The 17,235-nt window shown below is 37.9% G+C and overlaps 1 protein-coding gene across 1 annotated transcript in view; it reads left to right on the forward strand.

Annotated features, from left to right (window-relative positions):
• LOC137262081 (sperm-specific sodium:proton exchanger-like) overlaps nucleotides 1–17,235 on the forward strand; it is a 57,787-nt gene that overhangs the window by 10,019 nt on the left and 30,533 nt on the right. The window contains exons 2-5 of the mRNA XM_067799864.1: nucleotides 3,223–3,355; nucleotides 9,561–9,821; nucleotides 15,918–16,055; nucleotides 16,372–16,488. Of these exons, the coding sequence (XP_067655965.1) occupies nucleotides 3,232–3,355; nucleotides 9,561–9,821; nucleotides 15,918–16,055; nucleotides 16,372–16,488 (640 nt within the window). The 5' untranslated portion in view covers nucleotides 3,223–3,231. The remainder of the gene's footprint in view (nucleotides 1–3,222; nucleotides 3,356–9,560; nucleotides 9,822–15,917; nucleotides 16,056–16,371; nucleotides 16,489–17,235) is intronic.

Genomic DNA, 17,235 nt, shown 5'->3' on the forward strand with positions numbered 1-17,235 from the left:
TGTAAAAACAGTCTGGACCAGGCAATCCAGTGATCAACGGCATGAGCATCTTTCTGCGCAATTGGGATACGATGACAAGTTTCAACTACGTCAGCAAACCTGACCCGATCCCGTTAGTCGCCTCTTACGACAAGCATGGGTTACTGAAGATTAAGTCTATCCCAGAACTTCATGGGTAATTAAGTAAGTAAATCTGTAAGACGCCTTCTGGTGTAACCAATCAAGAGAATTCTCAGAAGCTCGAGATCTTCCACAGGTCAGCGCCTGTGGTAGCTTAATGAATAAAATGTTAGACACGGGGTCAGTTGTCATCGTGGCTGTTTCGGTGGTAGCCAAAATGGACTAATGGAGGAAACTCGCCTGCATCATTACTCATTTTGTGATACACATTCCATATCCATCTGAACATGCCACTATTTCCATGTTACATGGTTAAATATGAGAGTTCAGTTCATCCGCCAGAAACCATTTGACATGTGTCGGTATAGGGACGGCGTGCTTGATGTTCAATCATCCTCCGCACCAAGGACTCTTGTATGTTACGTAGCGGTTCCCATGGTCGTGGCGGCTGGGATTGTGAATTCTGGGAAATATTATAGAGCGCTGACTGGTTAGTGAAATCGGTCAATCTCATCGTTCGTGGAATGATGAGGTGGCCTCGTGGCTATTGCATTCATTTGCACGCACGCACGCGCGCACGCACGTACACACACATGTACGCTCACCTTTCTGGATCCACCCCTGAAGTTTAATTCTCGTGTAACACATATGGGCGTTGGGTTGGGTTGGTCAAGCCAGTTTCATCAAATGGTTTGAAGCCCGTTTCTGACATGATACTAATCGTGGAATGTTTCTAAATGCGGCGTGAAACCATACCAGACATTGCTAAAAGCGTCGTAAAACTAAACTCACTCACTTTCTCTATCTGTTACTTTAGTATGTGTATTTTACACCGAGCACCTGGATGTACTACTGCCGAATCACCTTCCATACACTTTGTTTACATCTCAACATTTCCAGAGACTGGAAGCGAGACTGAACTCTTTACAAACCCGGAGAGAACACGTTGAACTTCCGTTTTGGTTAATTTCTGTGTTCCGGGATTATTTCTATCGCGGCGTAAAACTATACCCACTCACATCCATTTCATAATAAAATAAGTCAAATGTTGGCTCAGGTCGCTGACCTGCGTGACGCCGAGTACAAGGATGGACAAAACAAAGCCAGGTCAGCTTGGACTCCGACTGGACTCCGTGCATGAGTGGGATTTCCATAATAATAATAGTATCAGACATGGTAATCTTACTGATCGACACTGTAAACACAGTACTTACTCAAGCATGTGCTCGTGCTTGCACGTTGTTAAACCCATGCAATAATGTTGAATGTGATATTAAAATGACATTAAAACCCATGAAATACCTTGTAAAGTAAATATAGGTCCGGCTCCAAATGGCATTCCTAAAAGCCCCCTAGCTGTTTTGGAACTCATTATACGTGATAAAGCCGTCAAAACAGGTGTACCCTTCATCCTGGGTGACAGGAGTGACTTGGGAACTGTTTATGCCAGTTACCTGACACTTTATTTACAAGTCCACACTTCATGGTTGCGACACTGGACTGTTCCAAACCCATGGGCAACACCTGTTCACAACTATTGGAGTTCCTGATAGGCATTCAGAATTTGGTCAAACATGCATATACATGGCACGTCTTTTGATCACCTGCTGAAGGTTGCCTAGTGGCTAAAGCGTCCGGTCGACACACCGAAGGGCCGGGTTCGACTTCCCACCTGGGTACAATGTGTGAAGCCCATATCTGGTGTCTCTCCTGCCGTGATGTTGCTGGAATATTGCTAACGGCGTTAAACCATAGTAACTCACTGACGAAGGAGCGAGAAATAGCGTCGAAACGCCGAGGTGAAGCATGAACAGAAGTCATGTGTTCAAGGTCTTTTTGCTTTCATTTCTTGTCCCGAGATTACCTCTACTGCCGATACATCTAGACCCACAAACGACCACTTTTGAATAATTACACGTGTGATTTAAGTCTTTAAATATTTTGACGAATGAACGAGGGACATTTCCAGGTTCCTACTTCAGCAACATATTTAAATTAAACCAACCTTACTTTAGCAGCTTCAGAACTACCATCATAATATGCTAATATCTTAATGTGAGTCATAATAGGCAGCAGCTGGGATGGGTCAGTTCCTGGACTGTCAGGTGGCAATGTTATCATAGATTACACAAATGAAACAGTAAACAAGTCGCACAGAAAGGTGAACGTTTTCTGTCCTAGAACTATTTCTTTGAAGGTTTGCTGTAAAGCGTAGCCCCGGGCCGTGCTGCCCTAATGAGAGCAAATACGTGGCGTGGGTTCACATCACAGATACACTCCCTTTACTGTTGCATTTAGATTTTAGTCGGATTCAGATTTAAGTAGGAGCCTACCCGTGAAGGTCCCGAGGTAGAATAGGCCTTCAGCAACCCATGCTTGCCATAAAAGGCGACTATGCTTGTTTCAAGAGGCGACTAACGGGATCGGGTGGTCAGGTTCGCAGACTTGGTCATCGATTCCCGAATGCGCAGATCGATGCTCATGTTGTTGATCACTGGATTGTCTGGTCCAGACTCGATTATTTATAGACCGCCACCATATAGCTGGAATATTGTTGAATGCGGCGTAAAATTAAACTAACTCACTCACTTTAGTCGGAGCCATTATCTTTTCCGGTACATGGCAATGTTTTGTATGGCTGTTTAAAACATAGATTTCCGTAATTTATCTGACTTTGGTGGTTCGGTGCCCAAAGCTGCTGCATGGTGTAGAGGTATAGGTCGTCTGTTCGAATCCTGTTTATGATACCTGGCTTGCTAGCAAATTTGTCCTTGCCTTGTTCTTTGGTCGGGATAAAGACTGATTCGGTATTTTAGAGAGCTATTTTTATTCATGTTTCAAGTTTTCACTTCATCAATTTAATCACTTCAGGAAAGCGTCCAATATTCGGGGTTTTCATATCTGAGAACTCGACGCTTTGTCTTATCAACCGAAAGTTCTCCCAGCCACGAAGAACTCGTGGATAGGAAGCTGAGGCCTGAGACAGAAAACTCGTTTGCTGACGTCATCATGCAATCTTATTACGTCATAGATAAACTTCCGGTTTTGTAAAGAAAATGGCGACTGATCAATTGATCAATCCATTTGATACTATTTTTGCAGGAATGGAACATGAATGTTTCCAGCGACAACAGTAGCGATGCGTTAGCCAATCTTACTGGCAAGGCTTCGAACCATGATGGTGCCGGTCGAGCAGACGTTATTCTTTTCATTTTTGCCAGTTGTGCATTTGGAGGTAAGATCTTCTACCATAACACTGTTGAAACAGATTCACTTGGAAGTATCACAACGCATGTGTAAACTGATGTAAGCTTTTCCAGTTGATATTATAGATATGACGTATACTGTGACCAGGTAACATTCGAGAAAGTTATGGGTATTACGAGCCACTGCAGTAGCTCTGTTGCTTGAAACTATCTGTTTTGTGACACCCATAAGCCAGACGGTTTTCCATGCTGGACATGCACAAATACTGAATCAATATCACAGAGTTACTGAGTTGGTCACTAGCCAATGATCTGATTCAAAGATGAAGGTATAGATAAGAACTGAAACTATCAGGGCTGTGTGTTAACGTGATACTTTGTGCTGTTATAAACAATATACAATTATTATAAACACCAGTATATACATGCAGTTCATATTCCTGCTTATAAGATATGATACAGTAGTTATATATAAGTTAACACTGGTTATGATGGTCAGTATGGATATGCATGTCTAGGATATTAAGTTTATCCATCAGAAAAGTGTTTCTGTTTTTATGCTTAAAGGACCACTAAACTCAATTTTTTGGTACTCTTTTATCACTGCATATGAAAGACTTTTGGTTAGTCATAAACGAAACACCATTTTTTTAAAAAAGAACTTCTGGTTAATTAATACCAAGCGCTTAAAAGTTGCTGAAAAGCCATCTGCGTCTCGCCTGCAAACAAAACCGCAGACAGGTTACGTAACTCTGTCGCCAGAGCCCTAGAGTGACGTCATAGAAGGAACGGTTTCCAGTTAGATGTATAGAAAATGTGTAGGAAGCTGGTCATTTTGCTGATTTCTCAACATCACCAAAGACATGCCGAATTGTTGCGTTGCCGTCAATTGGTCCTTGGGGTCGGGTGATGGTGCCACTAAGCACAGATTTCCACCAGACTCCATAGTTTGTGCTTAAATTGGTTGTTAGTGTGCGCAAAGTGAGCTTTGTGGAAGCCTGTGATGTATCCTAAATCAGATGGTTCGCCCCCTACCACCCTTCCAGGATAGAAAATGGAGTTTAAGTTTCATCGAGTTTATAAACTTAAGACCGCTTGCTACACATTGCTGACCAAAAGGATTCTGCATGGATATAACGCTTTCTTCCTCGGAAATGAGGTTGTGGTCAAAGTGACAATATTATCGTAAGTAATCTTATATTGACCCCTTATATTGACCAATTCCAAGAGTGAAATTGTTATGTTATAAGCAATGTCATGTAAAATCCTAATGTCCATCAATAAAATACATATTTTACTACCAGTAGAAAGTAATTTTGATTTTGTAAGTCGGTGAAAACATACTTAAATAGCATTCATCCTCAGACAGGGCACCGCCATTTTTGAAAATCCTGAAGTCACGGGCTAAAGTCCATGAGAATTATTGAGATTATGATTTGTTCTAATCAAGTTAGAAAATCAAAACTACTTTTTACTGGTAGTTAAATATGCATTTGAATCATGGCCAAAAGGATTTTGCATGACACAACTTTTAACATAAGGACTTCTTCCAAGGAAGCAAGGTGGGGGTCGAAGTGACATTTATATTACAAGCAATGTTATATTGACCTCCACCTCACTTCCAAGAGTGAAATTGTTATGTTATAAGCAATGTCATGCAAAATCCTATTGTCCATCAATAAAATACATATTTTACTACCAGTAGAAAGTAATTGTCCTTTTGTAAGTCGGTGAAAACAAACTTAAATGGCATTCATCTCAAGACAGGGCGCCGCCATTTTTGAAAATAGTGAAGTCAAATCCATTTGAATTAATGAGTTTATGTATGGTTTGTTCTCATCACGTTAGAAAATCAAAACTACATAAATATGTATTTGAATCATTACCAAAAGGAGTTTGCATGACACAACTTATAACACAACACAAGCGAGATCGGGGTCGGATTGAAAATACTGCTCTATAAATTTCTTTACTTGATAAATTTACTTGGTTTGTAACGTTCACTCACCAGTATGTAGACACTTGTCAATATACGTCTTTATACTTGGTCTCATAATCCTAATTACTTTATAATCATACTTGTATGCATTTTGAAACTTAATAAAAAGAAGCGATCTGTGAATGTATAACAGGAATGTAATATGTAGACATTTCATAGTTTGCCTATATGAATCATAATTCGCACGCCCTAGTGTATGTCGTCTGCATCATTACACTTCACGATGAAAACAATGATTCTGTTGAAAGCTACGACAACTTATTAAAAACAAAAATGCAAATATTAAAATTAAAGTTATAGGAGCAATGTCAGGCTATTACCTTCTTCGAGGAATGTATCCATCAATATCCACAAAAAACAAGTGATGTATAATTCATCTGCAGATTTCCCAAATGATGTGTCTTTTAACAGTCTAATATACGAAAACGTGATGTATCGTTTCAGGTTTTTCACATGGCTGTATAGTTTCATTGGTTACCCAAGACAGCACACCTGGCAACTAATTGCATAATGTGCGTCATTCTTTTTAAAAAGTTATTTAGTTAGCCAATAATGAGCAATCAATGTATTGGCGGTTAATCCTTTGAAAGAAGGGTGTTGTTTTACATAGACACAGACACGACAGAGTGTATTCAGTATAGATTAGTAAATGTACATACCTAAACCTTTTGACAAATCCCCCATTTAAATCCCCATAAAACTTATTAATCAATCTGCGTGTTATCGGTTGATCCTTTGATCGATCCAGACAAAAGAAATGCCAAATGGGGGCCTTTGTCGGGTAATCTAAGTGGCGTTACCACTAATTATACCTGTTATAAATTCATTAACTCAGCATCAAGTGAATGATGACAAATAACATGTAGGTTTATACCACCTGACACAGATTACAACCTAGCGACACCAAGTGATTTTGACAGAATCATCTATGAAAACAAGGGTTGTAACTCAAAAACTAGGCAAAGCAGGAGACAAAACTAAATGATAGTAGATTGTGAGAACATATAGCTTTCATTTTTCTCAACAGCTTTCGCGATTTCAGGTTTGTATAAACCTGTAAACGAAATAGTTTAACCCCTGTAATGTAGATGAATACTGCACAGACCCTCATTTCTATACCCACTATTACGTCACAGAGATACGCCGCACTGATTGGTTGAAATTTCGTTTGCCGCTGAGAATTGTGCACTGTTGACAAAAAGGTCGATTTAAGGTAATTAAAGATTGAAATGAGCAGTTTTAATGTCGGGGTTTCATTTATAACGATGTCAGCAAGTGATTTTGCATTTGTACCCTATTAGAGTATATGTGACCTTTAACAAAATACATACAGCAGATAGACAAATAGCACATGAATAAATCAGTATCACTGATATTTAAACATATGTATGTACAGAGTGAGGGCTTGTGTCTAAGGATTGTGTGCAATGTATATCTACTTGTTCCTCAGTAGAGAAACTTATAAGATATTTAACATATTCAGACATACCAACAAGAACAAATATAGAAGTTTCTGCAGGGTAAGTTTAATTTTGTCATATACACAGGTATACATGTAACAGGGCATGAAGAAGCAGTTAGGAATGTCAGGATGTGTGAGTTTCATGAATCAACACATGTCGGGATGCCCATGTCACGATTCGATACATATCATGATACCTATTTTTGTGGCATAGTTGTATAAATTTAGTTGCTTTTCAAGCATTCATATTTCATGTTTTATAACTGTCTGTAAAAAGATCATCATTTTTTATTCTCAGAGATTAAAAAGGTTCTAATTTCCCATCTTTGTGCATGGAAAATAATCATTTATAACTCTCATAATATCATTGCAAAAAGTAAATGATACATTAACGTACTACAACCAATACTTTCAAAACTTAATATTGATGCAGTTTTGAGTATCTTGCATTGATATTTTGCATCGGAGTATCATGGCATACCTAGAAGCAATGCTTCATGTCCATGCTTTCACTCTTACTGTCATCCGTTCATCGCTTATCACACAGTTTTACCCCTTATATAACAAATAAATTCTATATATATTTCCAAAATTACAAATATTGCTTCTCATTACCTCCTAATTTAGGATACTTATTTGTTTGTTTATATGAACAACAATCATGAAGTTCCAGGCGTGTGTATTTGTGTCAAAACAGTTAGATATGATCCAAAGCTCCAATTTTAACTTCCAGAGGGCTTCCCTTCAGAAGCACAATTTTGAGTAGATAATTTGTAATTGTGTGATAAATATATAAATGAAGATCACAGACCTCCAGTGTGTCCAGTACACTGCCCTGGCTGAATACCCAAGCTGGCCTTAAAGAAAAATGGGCTAATGCAAAGGTTCCACACAGGGACAGAATTATGCAAACTAAGAATGCTTAATTAAATACCTGTGAATAATTATGTCTAAAGCTAGCTGAACACAACAATATAATAAGATTACTTACAGTTACTGTGAATAGTTTGTTTCCTTGTTGTTTAACATCACACTCAGCAGCAGCCTTCCAGCAATGAGATTTTCCAATCAATTAAAGACCAGACCATTCAATCATCATGAGCATCTGCAATCTTGGATACAGTCACATGCATCAGCTAAATCAAGGAACTTTGCCCACAAGGTTCTGGTGTTGGGAATATAGGTTGAAATATCACAATTGATGATTGCTTCATTACTAACGAACAATAATCGAAAAAAATTGGTTGGCATCATTTTCAGATTCTCCTATCCATTTTTGTTAGTGCAGATATATCTAACATGATGCAGCTTACTACTTTAAAGTTATGACCAGTATGTGTACCTTGTCAGTCTCATTCGAGATTAATAGTAAGTTAACCCATGGAATGTTGACTTTGAGGTTTGTCTGGGTATTGGGCTGGAAGTTTGTTTTCTAGTTCGCCCATGAAAATGTTAATGAAAATGCCCACAAGGTACTTTGCCTACAGGAACTTTGCCCACAAGGTACTGTGTCCACAGGTACTTGCCCACAAGGTACTGTGCCCACAGGAACTTTGCCCACAGGTACTTGCCCACAAGGTACTGTGCCTACAGGAACTTTGCCCACAGGTACTTGCCCACAAGGTACTGTGCCTACAGGAACTTTGCCCACAAGGTACTGTGCCCACAGGAACTTTGCCCACAAGGTACTGTGTCCACAGGTACTTGCCCACAAGGTACTGTGCCTACAGGAACTTTGCCCACAAGGTACTGTGTCCACAGGTACTTGCCCACAAGGTACTGTGCCCACAGGAACTTTGCCCACAAGGTACTGTGTCCACAGGTACTTGCCCACAAGGTACTGTGCCCACAGGAACTTTGCCCACACCAAAGCTTTTCTGCTGCCCTGTATTTCTTTTTCTAATTACAATTAATGCTTACCTTAATATTCACACACCTTAAATCTCCCAATCCTCAGGATCTATAGTTTTTACACTTCACCAAAGATGGATTATGTATACAAGATTGATCTCAATAGCATTAACGTTAGTGTTTAGAGATTTTTAAAGCATTTCAGGATGGAAATTATAACAAATAACAGAGGTGGTCAAAAACTTAGCTATGAAGGGTATATGAATACTGAAAAGCTTGCAAAACAGTTATTCATTCCGTGAGAAGAGAGCTTAGTTGTAAGGGTTTACTAACCACAGATGTTTCAGAGATTGCAAATGTAATAAGTAAAATTGAACATAACCACAGTAATGATGAAAACAAAGTGCAAGCAGCAAAAATAAGTTGGGTAAAATTACTCCCCCGTGAGAATTGTGGTTGGCAAACATAGTGTCAAAGTTCTGTACAGTAGTAGGAACACAGTGCATGGAATGTGTTGGGGGAACCTCATCGCATGAGAGATGCAAGCTGTGTACTTTGTAAGTCACTGAGACATATGTGGCTTTAAAGAACCTGAAATGTTCCTAGATTCAAATGTTGTTGTTGTAAACTTAAGATCCCTCATAATTCATCCTCGATATCTCCAGGGAATGCATTACGATAAATCTCTACTTTCCGATAAATCTCTACTCTGTATTCTCACAGTAGCCAATTGGTTTAATCATTTAAATGATTTAAGAAGTGAAAGTGAGTTGTGATTGGTATGCTCAACTTCCCAGCGTAGATTGGGATTGGATAATAAGCCAGCCAAAGGAGGTAATAAATGGTAAAGAGGAGATTTATCAGAATGTATACCCTGGAGATATCTACGTAAGTTCATAATTTTGCTTCTCTTTCTCAACAGCCCTTGTTCGTCAGATTATTCGGAGCATAAAGATTGCGCTCCCCTACACAGTGGTGCTGTTGTTGCTGGGGATGTTATTTGGCCTCATCTCCAATAAGGTTCCAGATCTGCAGCGCTATGTGTCCATCGTGGATACAGACCCGCATGTCATTCTCTTCGTCTTCCTGCCGGTGCTTATATTTGAGTCAGCCTTTGCCATGGAGGTGCACACATTCAAGAAATGTTTCTTCCAAGTTCTGCTGTTAGCAGTACCAGGACTTGGTAAGTAGACAGCAACTCAATTCAACTACCTTACGCACAGATTGTCAGGCATAAATATGTATTCATTCTTCTTTCTGATTTGTGCCACATGGCATTTGCAGTTCATGTTCCAGAGTATAAACAAAGTCAGTGTGACAGTGTATTATTATCCCCCACAAAGCATTTTGCAGAGGGTATTAAAATGCACCCCATCCATCCATCCATCCGTCCATCCATCCATGCACAATTATCTTTTCCACAGCAGACCTCTAAAATCATTCAATATTTCTTCACCAAACTTGACACATATATTGGTCTAGTGGTGTACTGGTGCCTTTTGATAGTTTTGGAATTATGAATAGAATATTTTTGGCGTTTCCATGGCAACAGGTGTGACTTGGACTGAAATTAAATTATTTTGGCCAGTATAGAAGACATAAACATGAACACTTTCTTTCAAAACTTGCGGATTTTTTTGCTGTTCAGTATCTTCTTTTTTCGGACTCACTATTAGACTTGCTTTCAGGCTATTAAAAATTTGTCAGGTAAAAATCCACTAAGAATCTAATTAAGTGAATTATGTTATGATCATGTATATGCCACTACAATCTTCTGTTGGTTACCCAGCCATGTTTGCATTTGTGGTAACACAATGACCAATTCTGCTGCTTAGTGATCATTCAACAAATCTGTGACACCACTTCTCATCCCATACTCTGTTTACAAAAGTTTAATTCAATCTTAATTTGTGATCTAATGTGAAAGAAGTGGAACCCCCGAGTAGGTATAAATAAATTACATTAACTACGACCAACGTTCGGTTACACCTACTCCTACTTTGTTGTCAGGCAAGATTTTAAAAAGTCATTAAGCAGCAATTTCACATTGGCCATACGAGATGTTCTCATGAGTATTTCATGCAAGCTGAGGATGCTGTTTTCTATACCTCGTGATGACTATTGATTTTTCCATCATAAGGGATAACCATTTCAAAGCTTTATCCTTGAAGAACCTTTCCAATAATGTCAGTTTTCATCCAATTATTGGTGTGTTTTTTTAAGAAGAAATAAATTTGATTGACAAATTTTTATTGGATTGTTTGGGAGAACCAAGGTGTTGGATTCAAGGAGTTATTTATACTCAGTTTTGAGACAAGGATGAAGAATTGCAACGTTCAATCAATAATGGCTAATATTAATGAGTATTCAACATTACGTAAATTTATATTCTAAAATTAAAACATTATTTCTGTTTAGAACCTGTACTTTGAACATGTACCTATGTATATCAATGAAGATGTCATGATCTACAAAATGATAATCTAACCCATTTACAGTCCATATCAAATTATGTTAAAGATGATTTAATTTTGCACAATTCACTTGTTTGACAGCAACTCATAAACGCAATTCATATGTTAACATTGTACATGGGCTGAAGGCCTTTGTACCAAATAAAAGACTGAAGATTAGTGTGTTGTATAGATAAATGTTAAGTTATGGTTGGTAGTTAAACATTAACAACTAGGATTGTTGGCGGCTATATCCTCAAATGGGGCTAAAGTATTATAAAATTATTGTCCTCTGGAGAGGAATGGGGTCAATTGTAACACTTTTTGCCTAACTTGTTGTAATTTGCTGATAGTCAGCCACTCACAAACGTAATCAGTACTCATGAGGATACTGGTACCTTGGCTTCAAACAAGCTCAATGTCATCTAGTTACAAACTTGTTGTGAATCATATACGACAAAATGTTATGGATGTCAACTTCTTCTTTATTGTTTTCACAACATTTCTGGGCTATTCCTTGCCCCTTCGTCCATGATATGGATGTCAACTTCTTCTTTGTTGTTTTCACAACATTTCTGGGCTATTCCTTGCCCCTTCGTCCATGTTATGGATGTCAACTTCTTCTTTGTTGTTTTCACAACATTTCTGGGCTATTCCTATTCCTATTCCACCTGACGAAGGGGCAAGGAATAGCCCAGAAATGTCGTGAAAACAATAAAGAAGAAGTTGACATCCACAACATTTTGTCATATATTAGAATACCGACTTCTAAATGCCTCTCAAGAACCTTGTTATGTATTAAATGCTATTTTAGCAGAAATTATCAAATCATCTGAAAAGCTCATTATGCCATTTCTGCTTGTGTTGTTTAATAAACTGTTTGAGAGTGGTAGCTTCCCAGATGCCTGGAGTAAATCAATAATAATTCCATTACATAAGAAGGGTGATATCCACAACCCAGATAACTATAGGGGTATTTCACTGTTAAGTCTTCTAAGTAAATTATATACTTGCACATTGAATAATCATCTAACACAATGGGCAATTCTGAAGAACAAGATATCAGAAACCCAAGCGGGTTTTAGAGAAGGATATTCTACTATGGATCATATCTTCACTTCAAATGCGCTTATTGAAAAATGCCTGAGCAAGAAAAGAAAAAAATTGTTTGTTGCTTTTATATATTTTAAGAAGGCTTTTGATTCAATAGACAGATGTAACTTATGGAAATTGTTATCAAGCTATGGTTTGGATGGGAAAATGATGCTAGCGCTCAAAGGTATTTACTCTTCCGTTAAATCATGCTTACAATGTAATTCTCATTTAACGGACTACTTAACTGTCCTTGTGGTCTAAAACAAGGTTGTATTCTAAGTCCATTACTCTTTTCTCTATTCATAAATGAGCTCTCCACAGAAATTTCACAAAACGGAAAACATGGAATTCAGTTATTTATAATAGAAATTTTTTATTCTACTTTTCGTTGATGATGTTATTTTAGCTTCAGACACTAAATGTGGTCTTCAAAACCAGCTACACATTTTAGCATTGTATTCAGACAAGTGGGGTTTAAACGTTAACTTTGATAAATCTAATATTGTTGCATTTAGGAGGGGAGGTAGACTTAAAGGTACAGATGTATGGTATTTTAAAGGTAATAACTTGAAAACAGTCAATAGCTGTAAGAATCTTGGTTTTCTGTTCACCTGCGATGTTAGTTTCGGCAAGTCATTATCAGATCTCTCCTTACATGGCAAGAAAGCATTAATGGAATTAAATGGCAAACTTAGAAAAATTGGTGCGTTATCACCGGATATCTTTTTCAAAATATTTGATGGTCAAATACAGTCAATCCTATTATATGCTTTAGAAATGTGGGGTTATAAAAGATATGAATGTATTGAGAAAATACATATTTCTGGTTGTAAATTATACTTAAACGTTGGATCTCAGACACCTAACGCAGTGATGTATGGTGAATGTGGCCGTTATCCCATTTTTGTAAATGCAGCTGCCCGTTGTCTAAACTACTGGATTAAAATAACAACTATGCATAAAGATGGAATACAAAGGAAAGCCTATGAAATGTTACTTAATCTTGATAACTTAGGTTATGAGACATGGGCTTCAAAAATACGGTATTTGCAGTTTTCTTATGGATTCGGATTTGTTTGGCTTTCACATCCTGTTGGAAATCATGTGAGTTTTATCAGAATATTTAAAAGGCGTTTAGTGGATATTTTTAAACAAAACTGGAGATCTGATCTTATGTTTTGTACAGAGAATTCAAAACCTTATTAAACCCTGAAAAATACTTATTTGAAATTACAGATTACAAATTACGTAAATATTTAGTTACATTTAGAACTGGATTATTAAGGTTAAACTTTAATGAAGGACGATGGTATAAAATTAACACAAATCTGAGAACTTGTCCTGTCTGTTCGGGAGGCCTAGAGGACGAATACCATTTTACTATCATTTGTCCAACATATGATGATTTACGTTGTAAATATTTACCCAGTGACCTCATTGCGAACATAAGAATCTACTTTTGACAAATAACGTACATAGTTTGAAAATGCTCAGTCTATGTATAATGCGCTCTTATGAACGCAGATGTAAGTTATTACAAGATTGATTATATTAAACACCACATCACATATTTGTATTATATCATATGCTTATAGATTTTACCCTTATTAACCAACATTCCCGACCCACAAGTTCAGAGTATGTGTATATGTGTATATATGTATGTGGAGGGCGTGTATACATATATGTAATAAATGTTGTATGTTGAAACAGTATGTATATGGGCCCGATGGCCCTTGCACAGAAATAAAGTTTGACTGCCAGTGTTACAACTGATCCCTAGTGCGGGGAAATAGTAAAAGGTGGATGGGGCAATTGTAACAAAGAAGGTTCAAATGTAACATTATGTTTATTTTTCGCACATTATCAAAATGTAATGTGGAAAACTGTTATCTTGATCAGTAGAGGTGGAAACAGTCTAAGTAAACTTAGTCTCAGTGTATTTCGATACACTCCACCACTGAGTCTAACAAAACCTAGTAGAAGGTCGTGTCAGCTAACCTTTGAGCAACCAGTGACCGTCCAATCAAATGCGAGACCATTTAATAGGTTTAACCAATCAGGCAATGGCTACTATTTAGGGATCGAAGGGACTTTCAAAATATTCAGGTCACTGATACAGATCTCTCCACAATAAAAAATCCACATATCATTCACAATTATTTGACCTGCAGCATATACGCTTTGGGGTTTCTGTTGACATGGTTACCATTAGCTAATATTTCCACAAGATGACATCCTTGAATATTGCCGAAAACACCATTTTCAGTTGTTGTTTACTCTCTCTTGTCATGGTTGTACGTACGCTGTGTACATCACCCGGAAGCTACCGTACGCTATATAGCATTTGGAATCGTTAGGGAACGAACCTTTTCGAGATAAAAAGTTCAAAAGGTATGTGCGAATGTCCACTTTTGCGATTTGGTAAGCTGTGTTCTCATTGGTCAATCTCAAAGGTTACCTGACGCGACCTCCCATAAGGTTTTGTTAGACTCAGTGGTGGAGTGTAACGAAATACACTGAGACAAAGTTTACTTACACTGGAGGTGGAAATGGGTTAACGTTAAATCTGTATCACCATTGACATTTAAAATGTTTATGGTTTGAAATTCTTGCTTTGGTACAGCACTGTTCTACAGTGATAAATCTAGTAATGAACTAACATAAAACCTTCATCATAATTTGCTTCATTATAATAATACAAGAGAAAATTTCATGGGGGCAGTTGTACCCCTGATAGTACAGGGCATGGTTACATGCTGCGTCACATGTTAACAAATTTCAGCTTCTCAAATGTTTCTACTTTAAAATATGTCATAGTACCACAATTTTACACTTGAAAAGTTAATTTCACACCAAGCAACATTTACTGCATTAAGAATGTTTTATTATGTTTTGTGAAAAATTATCTTACCTATGTGAAATCAACTGTATCTTTCCATGAGCAAGCAGCTGAAAAATGCCCATATGTGTACCGCAGGAAAGCAAAGGGAAATAACTCTACTCACCTACACAGTGCTTTAGCAAAACGTTTTGGAGTAATCACCCTTGTTACAATTGCCCCGTGTTACAACTGACCACGGTCTCCCCTACATGACTCCCCAGACATTCAAGGTGAAGTTTATCTACTACTTTATTCAGTTTTAGAATATTTGTTTATTTAATATATGGTTAGATTTGTCTACAGTTGCCAGTATCTGAATGGATGGTGTAAATCAGCTAAGTCCAAGGAGGAAGCAAATGTAGTATAAGTCATCATGTTCCTGGTATGGTGATCTGCTTTTTATCATGAAGTTATTACCAGTTTTAATCACAATATGTGGCAGAAACTCTGGTTATGAACTATGGGCTTTGTTTTCTAATCAGCACACACTCACTTATGTTTTACAACATGTCACCTTCCTTGTTTACCCCAAGCAATCTTTCACCTGTGTTTTAAGATGTAAATTGTATTCATGTATCTTCTTTTTCCCTGCACACATTTGTGTATGCTATACAATGTAATCGTGTGACCTGTTTACCCCAGCACATATTCACATGTGTTTGCATTGTAATCATGTGACCTGGCTCTGCCCAGCACACTTTGACCTGTGTTCACAATGTAATCATTTTACCTATTTACCCCCAGAACACATTCACCTGTGTTTACATTGTAATCATGTGACCTGTCTCCGCACAGCACACTTTCACCTGTGTTCACAACGTAATCATGTCACCTGGTTGCCCTGCAGCCCTGATGGCCCTGCTGACCTGCATCCTGGCGCTGTATTTGTTTACCTATGACTGGGACTGGTACATCTGCATGATGTTTGGCTCCATCCTGAGTGCGACGGACCCTATTGCAGTTGTAGCCATTCTCCGAGACATTGGTTTGTAGGCTTCTTCAAGAATGTAGACGTAGACAATGACCATGCTGCTTAATACTCTTCTTTGAAACAAATAATACAAGTGACCTGTTTATTTCTTTTCTTCATAATCAGACATATTCTTTCCAATAATACCACTGGTGAGTGTTAATGATAACATGGTAAGCTTGGTTTTCACACTGTCAGTAAAATGTTAGATGACACAATTATGATATCTGTAGAAATGCCTATTCATCTTACACCTCAACCCTCCACTGTGCTCACTCTCTTAAAGCAGATCACTCAGCCACCTGCTAACACACTGACTCACATACTGCAGGTGCCTCCAAGAAACTGGCCATGGTTACTGAGGGGGAGTCTCTTCTGAATGATGGTGCTGCCATCGTCCTGTTCAAAGTATTTCTAAACCTTGCCACATCCACTGCACCAAGTAATGGTAAGAGTTTAATACTTCACATGTTCTGAGATGCAGAAAGAAATACCCATGTGACTGAGAGACAATTTTACCTGCATATTTTTCACAAACATTTTACTTTGTATTTTTGACAATTACGGTGGGAGAAATATAGCTCATATTGTCCCACCTAAGAAGAGTACAAGAGAGTGTGAAATGCCTGGCTTCTAATTTAGCCTGTCTCTATGCCAACATCACTGACAGTGTTAATATTGGATGAAGATTAAAAGGTTACAGTACCATTATTCAATTTCAGTGACTGAAGTTTTCATAAATTTATGGTTCGAGAATGACTTAACCATATTTTTTAGATATTCTATCATTTGGTATTGGTATCGTGGGAAATGATGTTCTGAGCTTTAGTAGGATGAACCTTTAAGATGTATTCAGTGCTATACTGTCCATTAAACTGCATTTGAAAAAAACTCATATTGGTATGCATATTTCTGCAGCTAATGCTCTTTAGGCAGTAGTGTCTGTTGATATAGAAGGACATGTCTGGCTACAGTTTCTGTCCAACTGAAAGGGCAAACACCTGAAGCCATTCTTGCATACGTAGTGTTTGGATCTTTCCTGTTTCCATATTTCTGTATGTTCCCCTTGACTCATTATTTACACTTGTATTTCCAAATATTCATGATATTTACACTTTTCTATCCAGAGGTTTGGCTGAATGTATCACTATACTGCCTGTTTTCGTGGTATTCACGAGATATCTACCCTTTAGGT

Source organism: Haliotis asinina, chromosome 14, assembly GCF_037392515.1.
Source record: "Haliotis asinina isolate JCU_RB_2024 chromosome 14, JCU_Hal_asi_v2, whole genome shotgun sequence".
NCBI classification, from domain to species: Eukaryota; Metazoa; Mollusca; class Gastropoda; order Lepetellida; family Haliotidae; genus Haliotis; species Haliotis asinina.